At 38.7% G+C, this 22981-nt stretch overlaps 1 protein-coding gene across 1 annotated transcript in view; it reads left to right on the forward strand.

The window, feature by feature from the left end:
* Window positions 1-22981, forward strand: part of LOC111341230 (CCR4-NOT transcription complex subunit 1) — a 33734-nt gene that overhangs the window by 1390 nt on the left and 9363 nt on the right. Inside the window, exons 2-38 of the mRNA XM_022948183.2 lie at window positions 579-686; window positions 2752-2919; window positions 4141-4195; window positions 4330-4386; window positions 4812-4958; window positions 5486-5561; window positions 5986-6022; window positions 6610-6665; window positions 7453-7529; window positions 7753-7802; window positions 8087-8203; window positions 8844-9011; window positions 9094-9221; window positions 9699-9831; window positions 11028-11135; window positions 11308-11424; window positions 11688-11810; window positions 12482-12630; window positions 12751-12904; window positions 12992-13454; window positions 13641-13828; window positions 13921-14045; window positions 14135-14245; window positions 14729-14864; window positions 15455-15680; window positions 16229-16395; window positions 17118-17297; window positions 17623-17739; window positions 18195-18245; window positions 18598-18735; window positions 19217-19273; window positions 20161-20248; window positions 20925-21076; window positions 21609-21749; window positions 21849-22004; window positions 22336-22476; window positions 22784-22888. Coding sequence (XP_022803918.2) covers window positions 579-686; window positions 2752-2919; window positions 4141-4195; window positions 4330-4386; window positions 4812-4958; window positions 5486-5561; window positions 5986-6022; window positions 6610-6665; window positions 7453-7529; window positions 7753-7802; window positions 8087-8203; window positions 8844-9011; window positions 9094-9221; window positions 9699-9831; window positions 11028-11135; window positions 11308-11424; window positions 11688-11810; window positions 12482-12630; window positions 12751-12904; window positions 12992-13454; window positions 13641-13828; window positions 13921-14045; window positions 14135-14245; window positions 14729-14864; window positions 15455-15680; window positions 16229-16395; window positions 17118-17297; window positions 17623-17739; window positions 18195-18245; window positions 18598-18735; window positions 19217-19273; window positions 20161-20248; window positions 20925-21076; window positions 21609-21749; window positions 21849-22004; window positions 22336-22476; window positions 22784-22888 — 4770 coding nt within the window. The remainder of the gene's footprint in view (window positions 1-578; window positions 687-2751; window positions 2920-4140; window positions 4196-4329; window positions 4387-4811; window positions 4959-5485; window positions 5562-5985; window positions 6023-6609; window positions 6666-7452; window positions 7530-7752; window positions 7803-8086; window positions 8204-8843; window positions 9012-9093; window positions 9222-9698; window positions 9832-11027; window positions 11136-11307; window positions 11425-11687; window positions 11811-12481; window positions 12631-12750; window positions 12905-12991; window positions 13455-13640; window positions 13829-13920; window positions 14046-14134; window positions 14246-14728; window positions 14865-15454; window positions 15681-16228; window positions 16396-17117; window positions 17298-17622; window positions 17740-18194; window positions 18246-18597; window positions 18736-19216; window positions 19274-20160; window positions 20249-20924; window positions 21077-21608; window positions 21750-21848; window positions 22005-22335; window positions 22477-22783; window positions 22889-22981) is intronic.

A 22981-nucleotide genomic window follows, 5' to 3' on the forward strand; every position in this document is an offset into this window, starting at 1 on the left:
CTAGTGCAGCGCTCTACCAATTGAGCTAACAAGCCAACTGGGAGCAGGCCATCAAATTAATTCGATATAAACCCGGGTTTATATTGAATTAATTTGATGGCCTGCTCCCAGTTGGCTTGTTAGCTCAATTGGTAGAGCACTGCACTAGTATCGCAGAGGTCAGTGGTTCGAATCCCGTACAGGCCTGAAATTTTTTTCAGGTCTGATTTTCACTATTGCTCAAATAGAAATGAAAAGAGTGTTATGAACTGTGAAGTGACAAGTGTTATTCTCTCATTTTTGTGAAATAGTGTTTTTCCTTGGTTTTAAATTAACTTGTAATCTTTTAAGTGGCACAACTACATGATATCCTTTGATGTAAATAGTCTTGCAGAATACAAGATTTAAGTCAGCCATAGAGAATTTTCCCTGTATTTACTATATATTTCCCCTGTATATACTATCTTTTTCATGCCTTATTTTCACCACTGCTTAATTAGTGTTCATTACTGCAAAGACTGCTCTCATACTCAAGTTTGATACTGCTGCATTACCATATAGCTGTTTAAGTTGATGTTTGCCTTAAATTCATTTTTCAGCTTATTGAAAAACATGGGTATGAGGCAGAGCGTCACTTATTCCGTTGCTTATTCTCCTTTATTGACTTTGCTGGTGATGGTAAGAACAATGGCAAGGACTTCCTCCAGGTGACTGTGGCTTCAATTTTTTTTCACAAGGGAGGGGAAGTCAGAGAATTCCCTGGGTATAGGGCCCCTAGCTCAACTTTTTACTAAGTTGCTGTTTGGCAACCTCACATCCTGACAGACATGGTCATCATAAAGTATCCTTTATTCACAATTGTGTTAGAAAAGAAAACAATAACCACCAAATGATGAAAACATAACAGCTTGTTACATGACTGTAGAAGACAGTTTGTAAAATTGGCAACTTTTGTTACCCTAACTGTGAGGCTATTTAATGTTACTTGTCACTGTTTAATGTTACATGCACAAAGATAACTCTGATAAAGATTTCTAGAGCAGTCCACCAAATAATTTTTGTTTTGACAATTTTGTGTTAAAAAGGATTAAAAAAAATTAAGGTTGAGATCCCATACCTTCTCATTTGGTCAATTTGTGGCGACCATGGTGGATTGCACTGTAAATTTTCCTTATTGTATGTACTATATTATCTTGGTCATAAGATGCACTCGTTTATAAGACGCACCCCAAACTCAGCAACTTAGTCAAGCCAAGTTCCCAAACTGAAAATTATGTGAAAATACTCGGTTATAAGATGCACCAAAAGTTTGAGAGTTAACAAAAGGTGTGATGGATCTGGAAAAGTTTCACGGTTGCTCTAGCAGTGAAACCAAAATAATGGTGAAAAACTCCCACCAAAAATCACATTCAAAGGTGTTTGAGAGCTGAATATCAACACACCACCAAGGATGCCGCCAACCGCCTCCGGGTTAGCTCAATGGATAGAGCGCTGGACTATTGTGCGGGATGTCGAGAGTTCGAGCCCCGGCCGGACCAACACTCGGGGTCTTAAAATAATTGAGAAGAATTTACTGCCTTTCTATAACATCAAGAAATGGTTAGATATTCTAGTCTTCTTGGATAGGGACGAATAAATGGAGGTCCTGTTTCCTGCGGGGTTGGGGTAGGAGACATTAATTTCCCACACACGAGATTACTGCGTGATGGATGTCCTCCCCTGGGTGGGATGGGTGCATTTACAGAGGGCCATGTGTTAGAAAACTCTTTACTGGGTTAATCATGTATTTACCCTCTTGAAATAAAGAACATTGTATTGTATTGTATTGTATGCCAGTTTCAGTGCATAAAAAAGGCTGGATGGACAAAGAAGGCAGGTTTTATATCCACATTGTTTATTCAGAGAAGGAACTTTCCGAGCAAGCGACAACATGATTTTAGGAATTTTAAATGAGTTTTTTTGTCATGGATATCATGTTGGCAAGCACATGTTGTTAAGAATGTATGCAAATTTCAGTTTGTTTGCTCTTCTGTTTTTCTCTTTGTAACTCTAAGTTCTGCTAAACTAGGATCTTGAGATTTAGTTGTGCAAAAATACTTGGCTATAAGATGCACCCCAATTTCAGCTCTAACTTTCTACCCAATGACAGAATTTTCTTGAAAAAACCGTGTGCCTGATAACCAAGAAAATACGGTAGTCTACGTGTTGGTTTGTTAAGTTTTGGATCAAAAGAATAAATCATCCACTAGATATAATTATTGTGTGTGCCTCTACAAAGTTGCAAGGATATCATGATTAAGGCCTTTGTCAGATATAACAAAGTGATTTGAAAATATATAGCTGAAAAGTGATTTGAAAAGTGATTTGAAAATATAGGTGCAGTTGACAATTTGCTGTTAGCATTGCTTGTTGTTATGAATTCCCATTCTGATTGTCAATGCTGTTATTTATCAATTTATATGCATTGTGTTTATATTCAATGTTGATATACAGCAATAGTAGTTTGCTATGACTTTCAGATAGACAAACTGATATTCAGAGAACAGTTTGAAAGACAGACAATAGGTCTATTTCTTTTTTTGAAACAATATGAAAGCTTTTGAACAGTTATTATTGTCGGTTATTATTACTTCCTTTTTTGGTAGGACATTTAACCTCTACAGTTTGTTTATTTGACAAGGAGACTGGATAAAAACATTCATTTAATGGCTTGTGACCTCATGCAATATTCATTGTCTGGATTACTAAAGAACTTCCTGTTTCTACATTAAGTGCCAGTTCCTGATTCAAGAATGCCAGCTGCTTGTTTCCAAACCCAACTTTTCTTCCATTTTGTGTTACGCAATTGAGACACCAGAACATAAGCAAAGGACACTGAGACCTTCTCAACAATTACTGCCAAATATTAGCAGAGTATTGAAGCTCAACAAAGTGCAAGAGGTAAGACTCAAGCTAGGTATTTTAAGATTAACCATCAGATTTGAAGGATGCTAAGATTATACATGTATAGAATTAGTTTGCTGTGATTGTATCAAATAGTTTCCACAGCTGGGGTACCAATAAGAATCTGAGACCTTGTGAGGATATGGACCCTTGCATGTAGCTGTAGTTTTGTTTTGTTTGTGAGTCAGGCATTATGCTATTTTTATATGTAAAATTTCTCTTTTTGTGTGTTTGTGTAATCAAAAGATTGAATCAAATCGAAAACTTCTTATTATAGGAGCAGTTGAAGTGATTATTTGATATTTTAACTAGATTAGGAATGTGGAGAGTGTTTATATAGTGTTTAACATTCAGACAAATTTTCAAATGTATGACTCCATTGAAAAAGAATCTGAATAAATAGTCACTGGACCCTTTCTTCAAGTTTGTTTTCAGAATGTTACCATAAGTTGTGTGTGCTAGTTTTCTTTTGCCCCTCCTGTTTTCCATCTGCTTGGATTATACCAGTGATGAATGTTGGGAAGAGACTTCCCTCAAGGTTGATATACCTTCTCTTCAAAGTCACTTTTGCTGGTTAAAATGGAATACTGAATAAGAAGTGCTTGCCGTGTTTATAATTGTTCTGGCCCTTGCTTCCTGCTGCACAGTTCATGTTTCCTAATGTTGCAAATCATTTGGCTGTGCTGCAGATTGTTTTTGATGTGCAAATAATTATAAATGCTAGATAAAAGCAAAAACTCTAGAAAACCAAACACCTACAGCCAGCTTGCATACCCTGAATTTTCATATCATTCTGTACCTGTTTGGTTTGTTTAAATGAAACTAGAAAGTACATGTTAGGCAAAATGGCCATACAGTGTAAAACTGTAGCTACAATACATGTACAGACTTAAACAAGATTACAGGGTGCATAATATTCACACAGCCACTTTGATTGATGTTTTAAGGAGAAAAATTCCTTAACTGAACTGCAGTTTGCTATAGGAGTTAGGATTCTGGGAAAGCTAGAATGTTGAAATCCCAAATAGATATGTAGGAACCAACTACTGTAGTCACAACTGTTCTAGTTCTCAAACTCTGCAAGTACTTGCTACTTCTATAATTTAGTTTCTACTAGGTTACAAACAATAGAGCCACATATAAGCAGGATTGGAATTTTGCTTGCACTGTTTATTACCTTGTTAAATGTTTCTTTTTTCCCTCTGCTTTGGCTTGCAGGTAATCTTTGGCCTAAGCCTTTTGAGTTCCTCAAATGATGAATTGAAAAACCATGGTATGTTTGTTCGTACAGTTATATGCATGAATTGGAATCAATTTTTTCAAGTTGTCTGATGTTCAGTTTTGTAGTCATTTGCTGTTATTATCATTTTTAAAGAATAGTTTCAGCTGGTTTTGTTTCTTCTACAGCTGGCCAATTTGTCAAACTCAAGTTGCCTGACCTTTTAAGATCATACACTGATGCAGGTGAGAGATTTTGCAATTGTTACTTATAATTATTTCAAGGTTGTATTCAAATGTATGATTTTTTTTCAGTTAATTTGCATATACCAGTATAAATATAAATAGATGTACTGCTATTTTATGGATAGATGAATAGATAGGTAGATTGATAGATAGATACTATTAGATAGATAAATAGATACTATTAGATAGATATACCAGTAGACTTACATAGAAATAAAAAAACCTCTTTGTTAGCATATCAAGTAGTATGTTGCTCACACCAATCAGATCGGCATACCAGGGTTTGTATCTCACACCAACAGATCATGGATGTTCCCTCCCTTCCAATTCTCCTTGGGCAGAGGGTAGGGCTACATGTAGGCTGCACTTCTATTTTTTTGTCCCAAGAAGAAAACATAATGAACAGATTCTTAATCTTTCCTCAGATGTTGGAGGTGTACAAGAAGGAGGCTTGACTGATGTTGCTATTGAAGTGTTACATCGTGTTTTGTCTCATGTGATCCATGGACCAAGCGAACAGGTTGGAGTTGGAGATGATCAAGTGTCTGCCTTCCTGGAAACACTGAAGAAAGGTCTGTGTCATGATTGCTTTAGGCATTGGCATATCATCTGTGTTTATTAAGGTTTTGCCCCATTGCAACTTTGCTCCTTAATGTCTTTGCAAGTTTGCCCCTTGAACATCAAAAATTTGCATGTTAATCAAAGTATATGATGATTGCAGCAGAAAAGTAATGTGTTCTGTCACAAGTAAACAAAGTTTAAAATTTTGGGTGAACTGGTAAAGGTGGGGGTGATTTTGTTTTACTTCGTGGGGCAAACTCGCAGAGAAGGAACATGCAGGGGGTGAATTTACAATGGGGCAAAACCTCCAGATACACATGCTCATGAGGCTAGCAAGTTAGACTATTTCTAGAGGGCCTTGGGCTTAATCCCTTTTCAGTTTTTTTGTGTTCATTTGTTTTGTGTTTCTCTCTCTCTCTAGGCTAGCAATATTTCTCTGTTATTTTTCACTTTGTTGTGGGCCAACATGTAACTTGGTAGTTGAATGCCACCAAAGACCACCTATTAACTGTAGTGTATGCTTTGCGTTCTTCTCCAGATTTTCCTAAAGAACGTGTGCCAGTAGTCCTTGCTCCTCTTCTCTATCCTGAGACAAAGGATATTTCAACTGACAAGTAAGATGATATTAAGGTCACCCCTTAGCATTGCAATACTTACCATTTTCATTTTCCATAATAATTTAATACATGAGAAATGGTTACACAAAATTTGAATGGCTTTCACTTTATTTCCAGAGCTTACTGGAAGTATAAATAATAATTTTAATGTAAACAAGTTTGGTGACCTTGCATACTGATGCTAGAGTGTAAAGGGTTAAAAAAAAGAAAAAAAAACAAGCATTGTAAGCTGAAGTAAGAGTACAAAGGTGACATCATAATTCTGGAATTCTGAACTCTTTCACCTTCCAATTTTATGTATCGCACTTTTGTTAGCAATTTTATCTGGTACTCATCTCTTTTCTTGGCAGGAATGTTTAAAGGTGATGTGTCAAGACTGTATTGTATTATTTGATTTTCACATGCGTTTACTTTATTTCAGCCTTCTTCCAGAGCCATCAACTCCTTCAAAAATAGTGGTGAATTTCTAATTTAATTGTATTGGTTATTCAAATTGTTTAGACATTTCTTAAGTTACCCCTAGTCAACATCCCTAGTCAACATTATGTGAAGTGCAGATGACATCTTCCAAATATTCAATTTCTAATTGCAAATCTTTTTTTCACAAATTAGTCATTTACAGTCACAAATGCCTAGTGAAGGCTTACATGTAATTATGATGCAAAGGTTCCTGGAACAATGAAAGTAATGGGTATTACAACCAAGAGATGCATAGAACAGAAACTTTACTCTCATCACAGTTCCATACTTAGACAGAAAGAAAGAAAGTGCAATGAATCATGAACCTCCAAAAGTAACAATGGAACAGACATTAAAGAATAATATTAAAGAATGGATACCTGTATTAGTTGATTACACAGGATAATGTACTTGAGACATTGTCAAAATAGCAAATTAAGCTTGATTTGAATTGCCTTTTAAAAATTATTAGTTAATGGTAACTCCATAATAATTGATAATGTATTCTATGTAATACATGGTGTTTGTTGCTAATAAATCAATTAAGATGTTGCTTTAGAAAATAACATTGTTTTTTTTTCCTAAGATGGAAGATGATTTGGCTGATCTTATGCAGGAAATAGGATATTCAAGTTGTGCAAGGTAATACAATGTTTTGTACAATTCAGTATTTTTACAGGGTCTATTTTGTGTAACTTTCCTTGTCTTTGATTTGATTATGTGTCCACTTTCTAATGAAACTCCCTCTCTTTTAGGTGCTTAGTCAATAAGCTTTAGAAATCAATGAGTACCCATGGTCTTTCTAAGGGTATTTATGATAATTATTCAGACACAAAGGGGAAGATGCCTTCTGAATTATTGGATGGTACAATGTACCTCAGCCAGAGTCTGTTAAAGAGCATTTCACCAAAATCCTAACATCTCCATTGGGCCTTCTCTTGGAGGCCTTTAAAATAAATAAGTATTGGACTCCTTATAGCATTTAATAAACTTTTGAGACACAGTAAAAATACATTCTGTTCAGTACAGTAATTAGTTGATGTTACACCTCTGTTGAAGTGAACTTCATTAGAATCCAATCATCTCTATTTGGTCCTTGTCCTGAAAGCCTCAGACATCAATAAGATCCCTATTCTCGTTAGGCACAAACAGTTTATGTATTCAGAAAAAGTGCATTCTGGAGGTACAGTTCAATAATCAGATGATACCTCTGTTAAGTGCATTTGCTTTGAACCATATGAATGGAAGCACTCTGTTATATTATATATCATTATAGTGGTATGTTGTAACATGGTCTGTTTCATTTAATGTGAGATTCAAAATATGATCATAGTGAAGAGGAAATATCAAAAGGATTTGCACTTGTTGTATCACTTCATGCATCTTAAGTATGAAGGAAAAAATGCTTTTCTTTTTGTAACCATTTCAGTGTTGAAGACTGTCGGGATACCCTAAGCCACTTTGGTGTCCAAGACATCACACCAGCATCAGTAGCCAGAGTACTAGGTAAGAATTCTTCCGAAAGCCTCTACCTTTCCTCTCTTTAATTTTAATATTTTTTTTTTCTCTAGCTTGTACATTTTTTTGTTACTTTTTTCTAAGAGATGCCTGTAAGTTATATTGAGATAATCTGTAATTAAATAATATTTAAAATAATATGATTTTAAATGTTGTTAGAAATGTGGGGCAATTGAACAAAACTTAGAAGAGGTGTGTATTTTTGCTTCAGGAATGATGGTCAGAACAATGTATGGTCTGGGTGAACATGTGATTGTACAGGTATGAATAGGACAATTTTGATGTTCAATTGTTTTAAAATTCATCTTTAAACCAGACACTCTTGTGAAACTCTGGAATAAAGTTGTCAGAAACTATATAGTTTATGGGTTTGGGTTTTCATGAGTACAATCAAACCACAATAATCCGGATCTTGATTATCCAGATTTTGTAATTTTTGGGTCTCTGGATTATCTGGACTATCTTTGATTGTATGATAGTTTTGTACATGTATGTTATAGTCTGTATTTCCTTTTTGACAATGGCAATGCTTTGTCGTATCACAGAATTATGGAAATAGTTCAGTTCCATTGGACAAATTGGGACTCAGTGAACTCACTTTGGGGCCTGCTAAATGGAATAAATGGAATGTGGAAGTTTTTGTCCAGGCTCTGAGGGAATTGGTAAGTAAATGGACTATGACTAAGGGTTTCCTGAGTGTTGAACGGGGCTCCAAGCATAACTTTCTTCAAAGTTGCCTTTTGCCATCTAAAACCATAAAATGTTTGTCAAAAACAAAATTCTATTCCAAAGCAATGATGGATCAAAATTGTGAAAAAAAAAAAAACAACAACAACAATTCAGGCTATAACTCGGTTAGCTCAATTCAGGTCTCCCGGTTAGCTCAATGGATAGAGCGCTGGACTGTTGTGCGGGAGGTCGAGGGTTCGAGCCCCGGCTGGACCAACACTAAGGGTCTTAAAATAATTGAGAAGAATTAGCTGCCTTTCTATAACATCAAGAAATGGTTAGATATTCTAGTCTTCTCGGATAGGGACGAATAAATGGAGGTCCCGTCTCCTGCAGGGTTGGGGTAGGAGACGTTAATTTTCCACACACGAGATTACTGTGTGATGGATGTCCTCCCCTGGGGTGGGATGGGTGGGAGGGTGGACTAGCACGAATGGTTCCTATGTTCCTTTCTAGTCCTTCCCCACTGCAAAACTTAATGCAGTGAAAATGGACTAAATTAAAAAAAAAAAATTAAAATTAACTGCAGTATACATTATATTTCACCAGATGTTGTTGTTTTCAATCTGTTAGATTCCATTGTTCAACTGGCGTCAAGTGATTCAAGAGTTAGATTATCCTGAGTTTGTTGTTCCAAGCCGGGAGGGTCTTGAGCTATTGTTAAAGGCTTGCCACAGGGGACTGATGGAGATATTTCCAGTGGATGTTCTCTACAGAACATGGACCAACACAGAAGGCCAGGTTAGCTCATACTTCTGTTTCTTACCTTTCTAGTCTGTTATCAACCAGAATCTAATCAGATTACATTTTTTATATTACTCAGCTTTCCTGGATCCAACAGATCCTTGTCAATCCAGATCTGTTCTGTTTTGCTGACTATCCTTGTCACACAGTAGTAATAGACCTGCTGAAGACAGCTCCCGAGGATGATAACAGGGAGATTGCAACATGGTAACTCTGGCATTATTGAAATGTTTGAAAGTCATTTACTTCTTATTCTCGGTCAGCATCATTCTAAAACTAGAGGGTTTTTCTACTGTAATAAAATTAATTCAGAGCAGAGGATGTATTTGAAGGGGTGAATTTAAAGTCAAAGTGAAAACACTCAAACTGCTAAAGCCTGTCAAAACATAGATGACAAGTCATAATTGCTTTCAGCTCAGCTGTCCGTTTCTGAGAAAAGGCAAAGACATCAATTAGCTGCCTGAGAGTTGTGGTTAAATTCAGTTTTCATCAAGTAAAACTAGCTCAACAATTTTCCTTTACTTAAGACTTTGTCCTGTTTTTGGTCAATAGTGCTCTAAGTAAATAATTATTCCAAAATTAGGTCTTCATTTCCACTGTATCCCAAGCAAGTTTGCCGATACCTTGCTGACTAAATTCCCTTCAAACATCACCATAAGATAAGTTTTTTCGTTTTTCTTGCAGGAAATCTCTCAATCTCTCAGAAACATTGTTAAGACTAGCAGAGGCTGGTCACTATGAGACAGTAAAATCTTTGTTTAGTTTTCCTTTGAAACACTGCCCAGATGTTCTGCTGCTTGCCCTGCTGCAGATAAATGTAGGTTGAAATTCCTTCAGTTGTAGTTATGGTATAAATGAGTCAGCACTATCATTTTGGTTGCCAGCTGCTTCACTTGAGAGAGACTGGATACCTTTAAAGACCTACATCACAATATTTTGAGTTTTGCTTTGGCTTGGTGAAAATTGCTATTAATTGGAGGGAAATCATCACATCTGTTAGTTTGCTGGGGGCAGGAAAACACCAAAACAAGAATAAACCACCAACGAAAAAATAGTTTAGGCTGGATAAACTTAACAAGGAAAAGGAAATTGAGATAGTCAAGTTTTCAAAATTGTGTAAAATGTACAAACTTTCCAAGATTCAACTCTTTACAGCAAGTTTCTAGATGGTAGTCTGTAGTGCAGCTGGCTTTGTCTTTCAATACCCAGGGCAAAACCAGTTACGGTAATTTCTGGCCATTTACCCGCACGGCCTATTACACGCACCAGCCGATTATTGCATATGGTGAAAAAAAGTGAACAGATTACCCACACTGGTAGATAACCCGCACCTTAAAAGCAAAGAAAATTTGTACAAAAAGGCTTTAGAATTCACAACCGGGAACTGTACCAAACGGTCCCGAATGATACCGCACTTTCATCCCTTTGAACTTCAGTCGTATAATAAATCTCTTATTAACCAAGCTTGCTCGGGACCATACTGGAAGAATATCAGCCCTCTGGCCGATATTCTCCCAGTACGGCCCTCGCGCTTCGTTAATTATATTTAATTTTGAGAGGTGGAAACGCAGGTAGGTGATAATTTTTTTAAATTCAACTACCAGTAGATTTCAAGATTGTCTCATTACCTGCACCTCCCCGTTACCCACAGTGGTGCGTGTTTGAGGCAAAATTAACAGTTTACCCATGGGTAAATGGCTGGAAATTACAGTACATACAGGTGCTGTATGTATGCAGGCTTTCTATGGTGCAGGCTTCTTGATGGAGGCTGCCCCTATGTTTGGCAAATCCTGGCAACCCAGTCATAAGAAGGGATGTAAGACTCTTATAAAACATTGAAAATGGAAGGAAAGAGTAAAAACAGCCAGTGAATTAATATAGTATACATTTTTATATTATATTAAATAGAATATGGAATCCTGGTGCCTGTGTGTAACTATCATCATTGATCTCAGTCAGTTGTATTTCATGCATTTAAATGTGCAAAGACTGATTGATGTTGTTTTATTGCAGCCACTATGGCTTTCACTTCGCAACGAGCTTGTGTCACAACTGATCCCAGTGTTTTTGGCTAACCATCCCAACTCTGGCAGTGTTTTGCATTATGTGTGGCATGGGCAGGTATGTAGTAATCAACAGACAGTCTTGCATCATTTTTGAAGTTAAAATACAGGTACTTTAGATTTTATTTAGAATCAAAGCTTTCTTGAAGGGTACTGCCATAGTATGCTGACAATTCTACTGCTGGTTGCAATCATAAAATCTGTTTTCTAAAGTTAAGTATTTTCCGTAGGGCCAATCAGCATCAATTCGCCAACTTGTGATGCAAGCCATGGCAGAATGGTACGTGAAAGGAGACATGGACCAAGGAAGGCTGTCCAGGATCTTGGATGTGGCTCAGGACCTTAAGGTAAGGAGTTTTTTGTACTGGCCATGCCATACCAGTACAGCTCTCATTTCTGATCCTCTCAAGCCCTTTGAGAACTGTCTAGGGGATTATTTTGCTGCTTGCACATTGGCATCCGATAGATAGTCTATCCATCCATTGCTTTTCAGCTGCACTCTGAAAACAAAAACAAAAAATGTGCTGACAGTTTTGTAACTTTTTTTCTGCATCAAGGGAAGAACAAGACAATAATGACTGTTTATGAGCGCTTATTGATTTTCTTTCAGGCCCTGTCCATGCTTCTCAATGGATCTCCATTTGTGTTTGTGATTGACCTTGCTGCTCTAGCATCACGCCGTGAATACCTCAAGCTGGATAAGTGGTTAAAAGACAAGCTTAAAGAGCATCAGGTAATGGAAATTTTCATACTTTTATTGTGATATTTCAAGGAAGTTCTACTTATCAATACTGTTGTGTGATTGTTTGGGGGAAGCCCTGAAAACTTTTGTTGTTATTTCATGCATTTTAAAAAAAAATTGATTGGATTACACAGGGCTTTCGGTCCTGTAGGTAGGCTCATGACCAATTACATCACTGCAAAACTGACAAACAGCTTTTTTGATTTATAACATTTGATCGATAAACAACTCAGCTCTTGACCTTAACAATGACTTCTGCCTAGATTTTCAAAAAACCAGTCACTGTTACAGGTATAAACAGCAATCCTTTATAAGAAATTAAGGGGGCAAGTCTGCAAAGAGACTGCAGTGTTGTGTTGGGGGGGGGGGATGTTACAAGATCATTTGGTTTATCAAGTGAGGTGATGATGTGAATTGGCCCCCATAAAGAGTTTTCAAAGCTGACCAGGGGCTAACTCTCAGTACATCAGCTTCAGAAACTCTTTATGGTGGTCAGTTTGAATTGTCAACTAACTTGATAAAACCAAATTTATCTTTTTAGATGAAACCTTACCCAGATGGTCACACTACATGATCAAGTTTACTCCTGCCCTTAAACCATTTACTGTTGCACAGTTTTGCTAGATTGTGTGGTAACCTTATTTTTGTGATGATCATTTCAGGAGGAATTTGCGCAATCATGTATTGTTTTCTTGAGACGTCGCTGTCCCTCTTTGCTTGGGGTAGCTATTGACAAAGAACTTCCAAAGAGTGCTCAGCTTCCTCAGGAGACAGTGGTTACTATGCTTTCATGTCTTCAGGCATTCTTGAGGTCAGTGTTTCAAAGCACACTATGATTCTTCTTTGAAAACACATGGTCAGGTTTGTACAGGAAATTATACCTTTGTTATTAATGTTACCAAGGCTAACTGTAAATTATTTGAATTTACAGTCAAGCATCTCCAGAACTTGCAGAAACCATCAGTCAAATGTTGACCAACCATGGTCCCTTGGTGAAGACACGACCCAGTGCTGCTGTAGTTGGAATTCCATTCAAGAGACAAGGAAGCTTGGATGCAGGAATACCTCCAAACCTTTCTGGCCAGGTAGAGTGGAGAGTTTGAATATGTCTCATGCATAATCCTTTTTTCTGATTACATATTCCTGATTTGTTTTTGTACGTTTTTTTTTAGCTTGATCCTCTGACAGGGCTCAACATCCCTCAGTCACCTCTCCCTACAACTCCAGCCACACCCACTACCCAACTACCTTCATTTCCGCCACACCCCCTTACTGGTTCCGTACTTGGACCCTCAAGCAGCCTAGGGGCTGTTGGTAGCATAGGCACAGGTCTGTCCCAGACAGTACAAAAGCCACAGTCTCAGCTTGGACAGCTTCCTCTTACAACACCAGCAACATCAAGCTCAGGGCTACAGTCACCAAGTTTCAGCTCTTCACAGAATCCTTTGTTGCCGCAGCTTCACCAAGCAGGTGGACTGGGACAGTCTATGGGTGGATCGGTAATGGACAACGCTAGGCTCTTAGCAGGTCTTGGAATCCAGAAACAGCTTGGGGGCTCTTTACTACAGCAACAACAACAACAGCAAAGTGCTCTCCTCTCTCAGTCAAAAAATCAGGCAGATAAATTACGACAAGGTGAGAGTGAGTGTATCAGGCAGCCTCAAATTTTTGTCACTATGATTATGCATCAAGCACTCCTTACAGCTTGGAATCCTACTCGCCACCTAGTGTTGTTGACGGAAGATTCTGAAATTAAGAAAATGACGTTTTTGTAGTTGAAAAATTCAACCAGCTCACATTTCCGTTTTCTGTTATTGTCAGCTGCTTCCACAGCAGATGTAGCTCAAGTGTGGCCAGGTATGGATCAATCCTTTACAAAAGAAGTAGAGGATGAGGCAAACTCATATTTTCAGAGGATTTACAATCATCCCCCGAATCCTACCATCAGCATTGATGAGGTGCTCGAAATGCTGAAGAAATTCAAAGATTCACCTGTCAAAAAGGAGAGGGTGAGCGCCAACAAATTTTTATATATAGAAAGACGTTATCGGATCAATTCAAACAGAATCAGTGACGATCTCTTTTTCTGTTCTCTTTTCAGGATATTTTCCTTTGCATGCTTCGGAACTTGTTTGAAGAGTACAGATTCTTTCCCCAGTATCCAGACAAAGAGCTTCACACAACAGCTTGCTTGTTTGGAGGAATAATTGAACAGGGACTTGTGACGTAAGGCAATAGCAGTGGGAATCTTCCATTTCTTCTGGTACATATAAGCTGATATAATGATAGATGACTAACCAAAACAAATCTTTCAGGTACATGGCGCTTGGTATTGCTCTGCGTTATGTCCTGGAGGCTTTGAGGAAACCATTTGGCTCAAAAATGTACATGTTTGGAATAGCTGGGCTGGATAGATTCAAGACAAGGTATACTATTCAAGAAGCTTTTAATCACAACAATGATCAGGAAAGTATACTATCGAAACTTTTTTTCCAATCTTTTGTATCTGCTTTCAAAGAGAGTATGTTAAATATACCACTTAACACAGTCAGTGAAATTCCGAAGTGACAAACCCATTCGAAATTGCTGTTTTATGTGTTAAAATGTCGACGTCGGACGTCGTCATGATGAAAGCAACTCAGTAACATGGTGGCAAACCCATGACTCTGTAGACTTCAACCAAGATAGCGGTTCATATCCTGCTGTTGTTTTTTTGCTCTGAGTATCGCAAATGTTATGAGGATGTCTGAAAACGCAGACCTGCACTATAGGAGAGTTTCCTTTCTTCTTCTTACCTTGTTATTGGGAGAGAGGAAGTTGAAATATGTCTTTGGAGCGGAACTTTGCCAATGCATTTTTCTTGTGAAGTATGGTAGAGGCAATAATGAAGGTTATGTGTTCTCAAACAGGCTCAAAGACTATCCGCACTACTGCCAGCATCTTGCATCAATCCCGCATTTTATGGAATTTCCGCCCGCGTTAATAGAGTACATTGAGTACGGACAGCAATCCAGAGAGCCACCAATGGGCAGCAGAAATGTACAGGTTAGTGGCAGCAATTCAAAACAAAGATATTCTGTAAGTTTCAGTGTTTTGCTTTTTCTCTACCCTGACTAAATCCTTATGTTGAGATGCACGTCAAGTCTTAATTGGAAAGTTTTCGCGGAACTGATTACGATTTTTGGAACCTTCTGGAAAATTTGGAGTGAAATAACCTTTTCTATTGTGTAAAGGCTCAAATATTAGAAGTTCCGGGAGAGTGATAGCGAGTTCTGGATTGTGCCTTATATGTTTACTTATTTCTTTGCTTAAAGACAATTTCACATTTTGTCAAAGTTCTAGGTAACCTTTGATGACAAGAATTATTTTAAAGTGTTTTTGGATTGAAGGTGCATTTGGTTATCGGAATTTTCAAGAGCTTGAAGTTGAGGACTGTATCTATGTTATATGATCGGAGTGTAAAAAAACCCGCACTGCTGTAATACTAACAATTGCAGAACTACAATTGATGGAAATATTATCATTCACGCTTTCCAAATAACGTCTAAATTGGTGGTCATTTAGCTGACCCTGTTTGCTCTTGATCCCATACCCCTTGTTTAGACCTTAAAGTTGTTTCCTATTTATCTCTCCAGGACCCTTTGGCGTCAAGACTGCTCAACCGAGCTACTCCAACCCTGACCAGTGTATCAGGCACCTCGACCTTCACCAGCACAGCAGTCAGCAGGCCGGTTCCACTAGGTCCTTCTATTCCTTCCATCCCGTTGGCTTCAGGACCAGTGCCATCATTACCTTTAGTTCCCTCTGTCTCTTCTACGAACACTGTTGTATCGTCGCCTTCGAAACCAGCCACAACATCAGGTATGGGTTCTGATCATCTGCTACTTGAACTTTCGGATTCAGAATCCCGGGCTCAACTTTTTTCCAGTCTGAATTTGGTTGCCTAAAATCATGAAACGTCCGCCAGAAGTAAAATCCGCACATGGATAAGAGGCGTAGATACTTATTTTAATCGGTTAAAAACCTTTATGGGATGAACCAGCAGGCTGCTTAACTGCACATTACTTTGTGTTTCACTACCCTCTTTATTCCAATAAAGTACAACAGTTCGTTCAGAAACTTATTGCTCAAAAATCTGTGAACCCTTTGACTCGTAAGGGTGAACAGCAGCTGATATCTCCTTACAATATCACCCCTGGATCAAACATTAAGGTCGCGAGAATGAAGGAAATCATCTCCAACAAGAGAAGCTCTTGATTGTTAAACAAATTCTCCCAGCGAGTACCTTGGGAAATGTATGGAGAACAGTGCGGAGAAGATGAATACTGATATGAAGGTGAAAAGGGTTAAAGGTTTAAGGAAGGAAGACACCAATAAATAGTGTTACTGACTCATGGATTTAATTTTAGCCGCATCTCCCGTCCGAGGTAAGGAACCATCCATTGCCACTGCAAACAACATTGACACCCTACTAGGTGCCACAGAATCAAGTGAAATAGTCCAACCACCGGAAAATATTCAAGATAAAGTACATTTTATATTCAACAATATCTCTCAGGCGACTCTTTCACAGAAGGTTAGTGTTGCTTCACATGATTTCTCTTGTTACTGGGTATAATAAGTTCTTGAAAAATGTACTACCTATCGATAGCTAAGAAAAATACATTACTCAATAATGAATAAAGATACAGTTAGCGTGGTTTTTCTGTCACGTTCTTCGTAGAAAATGATCTCTGCAATTAGGAGGTAAAGACTTGCTAAATCGATTGAAAGTAAAACTATCTTTGGCAAGGGAATTTTCAACTGAGTGCGGAAAGTAATCTGCGATTGTATTGGTTTCGCTTTACTTTTCTCTCATCCTCGGAGACCCGGGGACTGTGAGTCGATTTCAAGTGAAATCGACTTACAGCCCCTGGGTCTCCGAGGATGCTTTGCTCTGTGATTGGTCCAAACTCCCGCTTCTCTCTCAACCAATCAGAAATGCCAGTCACAATTTGGTCACCCGCGCTTTCGGCTTTAGGCTTTTGCTTTGTGTTCTCATTGGCTATTTTTCTCCTTTCTGACTGGCCGTTTTATTTACTTTGCTTTTGATTTTACGACACTTAATTGGAAACACTCTGATAGCTAGCCTGGCACTAATTGCTCGAGCACTTCGTTAGGATTGTTCCTCTTGATGTCGGGAAAGTTTTCGTTGTTTGGAAACTTCTGCCATATATCACGAAAGGTACTCGCGTTCATGCGATTTCTTAAATCTACGCGTCTTCTTCTGATTTACTGTCTCGTACATTTCCGTCCAAGGCTGACGAAATGAAAAATCTTGTCCAGAATGAGTACACTTTGTGGGTATCACAATACTTGGTTATGAAGAGAGCGAGCATTGAACCTAATTTCCACCAGCTGTACTTGGAGTTTATGGAATCACTGGACATTACAAATTTTTCCAAGGAAGTGCTCAAGGAAACATACAGAAACATCAAGGTGTGTAGCTAGGGAATCATCGACTGTTTAACCCTTTATACATTGACATCAGTATGCATATTCTCCATACTTTTTCCATACAATTCCCAAGGTGCTGATGAGGAGAATACGATTAATCAAGAGCTTTTTAGTTAGTGATCATCTCCTTTATTCTCATTCGTTAAATGTTGAGAGAGGGGTGATGTTGTAGGGGGAATTCAGATACTAGTCAGTGGGGTTAAGGGGTTAACCCTTAAAGAGAAAATATTGAGAAAACGAACGCTTGAGTTTAGAGTGTAACCACTCGTTTTGATAATACTTATACTAGGTCTACAAACTTTTTTAGGTACTACTACAATCAGACAAAGTCCCGGCAAACTTCTCTGATCGATCGTTGCTAAAGAACCTCGGCCACTGGTTGGGACTGCAGACCTTGGCCAGAAACAAGCCAATCCGTATGAAGGTATTGTTCAATCAATAGCTTGACTCTACCATTGATGTTGACTATGTGTCATGAGACAAATCAGCTTTCTTTGACCATTTATTAAGTTACTGGATGAATTTTTAACCTGAGAGATTAATTTTCCTGCCGGGTGAAAGTCAATTGTTTTTTTTTTTTTTTTCTCGGATTTCCTTTGTCTTGGGTGGCTATCTAAATATAAAGTTAAAAATAGTATGCAGCGATTGTCTGGCTGGGGGTAACGTTCGTGGTCCTGAAAAGGACTGCTCTCATGGTCAATGACAGATGTGTCGGCAACCCGAGCAAACGTCATCATCCAAGTCAAATGGAAACGTTTATTCCAAAACTTTTATTAGACTTACTTGCAACTTAGAGTTGCTTATAGGGGTCATATGTTTGATTTCATGGTTGATTTTAGGGCTAGAAACGTAAGTTCGTTCATTTGTTTATTTTTTTAGGATCTTGATGTTAAGTCGTTGATTATGGAAGCTTACTTTAAAGGACAGCAGGTATGCCGGTTGAAGAATTTTTTTAGTAGTTTTTATTTTTTATTTTAAAATTTTTTTTTTTTAATGTTTTTTTCCCTCGAAATGTGCTGCTAACTAACTTGCTCAATGAAACCTGCAGTATTTAATTCTTACTCTGAGAAGCCAACTGTGAGTCCTGATAAATGAACGTTAGACATTTGTGTTCTATCATTGGGAATGAGATAAGACTGGTGGTTTCGGTCCCATCCAGCAATTTGTCTTGAACTGTAGTTAGTGTCACGGTTGACCTGTTCATTGTTATTTTGTCTTCCGGCAATTTAAAATGTTAGTTAGTTCTAACCAGGTTATTATTTGTTCCTCAACTCCATCAAAGGAAATGCTCTATGTTGTTCCATTTGTGGCGAAAATCGTAGAATCATCAGCTAAGAGTAGAGTTTTTAGGCCGCCCAACCCGTGGGTGATGGCCATCATGTCAGTGCTGGTTGAGCTGCATCAAGTGCCTGACTTAAAGGTGAGTAATTAGAGATGGACGTTTTCGAGGGGCATACGGCAGCCGTAAGTCTAGAGTTCTATTGGCTGGAGCAGGGAGCCTATCTCTTGTCAGTAGTGTTGGTTTTTAATGCTGATAAAAATCGTAATATTGTAGTGCAGCTGCACGCACCTTTTAGTAGTCGCTCGTTTTTCAAAAATGCCTCTCAAAAACGCTACGTATTATCTTTTGGTATAACTTATTTCCTTTTCTTGGTCTCTCCTTGTGTTTTTTGCTCTCCTCCCTTTCCCTTTTTTCATTTCATTCCCTCTTTCATTTTCTCTCATTCCTTCTTTATTCACCTTCCTTCTCCTCCTCCTTGCCTAAACTCTCGCCTCTTCTCTTTCATTTTCAGCCCTTCTCTCCAACGACCGTGTTTTCTTAAATAATGCACATGATATATTTCCGAAGTATTGTACGATTCTTTACTTTCGGTAACTTTTCTGTTTTTCTCCTACTGTAGCTGAATCTTAAATTTGAAGTAGAAGTCCTCTGCAACACGCTATCCATTGAGATGAAGGTGATAGATGTTCCAGTGAACCCTTACTATCTCCACAGTTTATAAAACGAAGCAGTCTACATGGCAGCTGCTGTCAGCGTACGGGGCTGTTAAATTACTCTACCCCATTACTCTACCCCATTACTCGACCCCATTACTCGACCCCATTACTCTACCCCATTACTCTACCCCATTACTCTACCCCATTACTCTACCCCATTACTCTACCCCATTACTCTACCCCATTACTCTACCCCATTACTCTACCCCATTACTCTACCCCATTACTCTACCCCATTACTCCACCCCATTACTCCACCCCATTTTGTCTCCCGCCACGCTTCATAGGGCGGCGCCTCAGCAGCCGAGCCATGGGGTCACTAAATTGAATTTTAACATATGTACAGAAGAAAGATCAAATACACGAAAGCCGAAAAGAAAACTACTTTAAAACCAATAAATGGGGATAATGAAGAGCGTGAACTCACGACCAAGGCCGGTCGAAAATCAGCCGTGAGGTTGAAAGGTAGCCTAATGTTAGCCTACGCCTATACCAATGAATAGACACCACTGTAAGCAGACTCTAGTTGCAAGGAAACCGAAAACAACATATTGATATTAAACGAAAATGCATGTCACCCTGACATGGCGAAAGCCGAGCTTGAGCTCCAAATTAGGAACCATTTGCTCATAACTCTAGGTGCACATGTCGCTCTTCCCCAGACCTTTGATATGCGCTGGCCAGAATGGTCATTTATGATAATTCAGAATTATCGGAAGGCCATCTGGGGTAACTTATTTACAGTGCTACTAAGGGACCGAAGAAGAAGTGTTGGAATTTAATTCAAGTAGTAGTCTGTGCACAATTCTTTATCAGAAGTTTCAAATGTTTGTCCTTTTTTTCCAAGGAAATCAAAGCGTCAGAGCTGCTCAAGGATCCTGAAAAACTGAAGCACATCCCTCATCAGTTGTCTTCTCCCGAAAAAGACAAACAACGTAAGTGCTGCAATAATGTACAACTTCTTATCATTGAAGAATTTTCTTTGATTGTAAGTACATGTTCAGTTGAAATCGTTTCGACACGTAAGCCGTCTTTAAACATTATAATTTCAATATATCAACAAAGTTGAAATGGTAAATTGGCCACTGTAACGATTATAAAAACTGACGTTTCGAGCGTTAGCCCTTCGTCGGAGCGAAGGGCTAACGACGAAGGGCTAACGCTCGAAATGTCAGTTTTTATAATCGTAACGATGGCCAATTTTCCATTTCAACTTTGTTGATATATTGAAATTATTTCGTTACCCCCACCGACGCAGCCCCAAACAGTTTCTTTAGAAACTATTAGCCTTTATGCGTTTTTAAGTATTCTTCGCCAAAAGGCTTTTCAGTGTAGAATATAGCCTTAGTTCAAGCGAACAATCTACCCTCATCTAAAGCGTTCACGACAGAAGTGCTTTTTGACCTGCGATGTACCTTTGGGCGTGGCTGGTCGAATTTTTTGTTCGTTGCAGATCACTCGTATTCTACAATGCGCTGCTGGTTTGTTGTTTTATTGTTTCCTCGGGTTAAGCGAAAATTACACACAAACGTCTAGAAGATTTCACACGAACTATATTTTCCAGCTGAAGTAAGGAATGTTTCGTTGCATTTCATCTTTGTCTCCCTTTAGCTGCGGTGAGTAGCAGCTCCACCCCTACCCCCACGGGATCAGCCCAACCAGGACAGCCTCCTGTGGCACCTCCACCCCCTCAGTATTCATATCAAGAGATCAATGTAGCTTCACTCGCAGGGCTGGCGCCTCACATTCAGATTAACGCACAGGTATTATTGTTGAAGTAGTAAGAGCTGAAATCCGCTCATTTGGAGAATTCTCCAAGTTACAGTACTTCAATGTAATCGCGAAGGTCAAAGGCCTTGATAAGTGTGTTGAATAAGAGAACGCATATGCACTCTTCAGGAGCACCAGAAAGGGGCTGCCACACAATTTTTAGAGTCATATTTAACGTATTAGAATGAATGAATGAAAACTTTATTCAAGTGTTAATGTACTTAGCTTTACAGATGTAGAAACTAATTGGGGACATTATTTAGTTACTTAACCTAAAGAAGTTTAAAGATAAATTTATTAGTTATTTACACATTTAGAGTAAAATTGCAAATGTAAAACTGGAGCCTTAGAAGCTGTTTGGAATATGAAGCTACAAAATACTGGCTCAGTGTTAAGAACTTAGGGAAGAGGCGATTTGAGAATGTAAAATCGCGTCGTAATAATTATAAATTCAAACAAAGGAACGAAAGAGCGAACGATTGGACCACAATGCGTTTGTAAGTGTCAATTTTTCTCTGCCTCCAGATCCCACTGTTCCAGCAGCACCCTCATCTTAAACAGTTTGTACGTCCATCCATTGAGAGAGCTGTGCAAGAGCTAGTTCATCCAGTGGTAGAGAGATCCATTAAGATTTGTCTTACAACAGCTGAGATGATAGTGAAGAAGGTGGGTTTTTGTTGCCAATGGACAATATTGTATGATTTTTCGATCCTTTAGCGACTTTTGCGTCAAGTCCAGGTAACTGGATTGTTTGTCTCTCCAAAGGATTTTGCCTTGGATCCTGAAGAGTCCCGGATGAGAGCCGCCGCCCATCACATGGTCCGCTTCATGACAGCAGGCATGGCTCTGATCACGTGCAGGGAACCGCTCCTTATCAGCATCAATAACAATCTTAGATCGAACTTCCAGGCTGCTCTGAGAGTGAGTATTGAAACCAGCGGGATAGGATTAAGCGAAGTGCTTGAATCATTTGAAGGTTGTCATAAAAAAGCCCGGGAGGAACACAGGTAGCAAATCTTGTGCCTCGATTTTTTGTTTTTGTTGGTTTTTGTCTCTGAAATAACTCTCAGGACGTCAAAGAACTCATCGAAGCAATACGTTAAGGGCCAAGAATCATCACTCTAATAAAAAGACATCAGTACAGTTTAACAATAATCTGGAAGAGATTTATTTTACAGAGAATCCTATTCAGGGGGGTGGATTCGGAGGGAACACATTGTGTAGAATTTTCTAACAAAATCTTTCACTTCAGGGTGCTAACCAGCAACAAAAGGATTTGATTGAACAAGCTGCATCTGTCATCAGTGAGGAAAACACGGAACTGGCGTGTGGGTTCATTCAGAAGACAGCAGTAGAGAAAGCTTTACCCGAGATGGACAAACGACTCACAACAGTAAGGAGTGTGGTTGTAGACTGGGATTTTTAACACGTATTGTACAATACGCTTTAAAGAACGCACTGCGATTGAGCCCCGATAAAAACAAAACAGAGGCAATTGAAGCGGCCAGTGATTACAAAGATACACGTCACAAGGAACCAATCAGAACTGAAATTGAATGATAGTAAACCGCTCCAAGGTCTAAAAACACACTTGACTACGCACTGATTTGTTTTTGTTTGTGTCTGAGTGATTGATTGAGGTATTAGCGGTAGTTCTGAGGATAACCAAGTTGCTTTACATGGATTAATGTGTTTTGCAGGAATTTGACGTTCGTCGCCATGCTCGCAGTGAGGGACGGCGGTACTGTGATCCAGTGGTTTTAACATATCAGGCAGAGCGCATGCCTGAACAGATTCGACTAAAGGTAAGCTAAGATGGATTGTGATGTCTGTAACTCTCGTTTCAAGCTTGTAGACCACACTGAATTCACAAAGTAGATTGGTATCTTGGCTACGAA

The sequence above is a fragment of the Stylophora pistillata genome, chromosome 3 (genome assembly GCF_964205215.1).
Source record: "Stylophora pistillata chromosome 3, jaStyPist1.2, whole genome shotgun sequence".
NCBI classification, from domain to species: Eukaryota; Metazoa; Cnidaria; class Anthozoa; order Scleractinia; family Pocilloporidae; genus Stylophora; species Stylophora pistillata.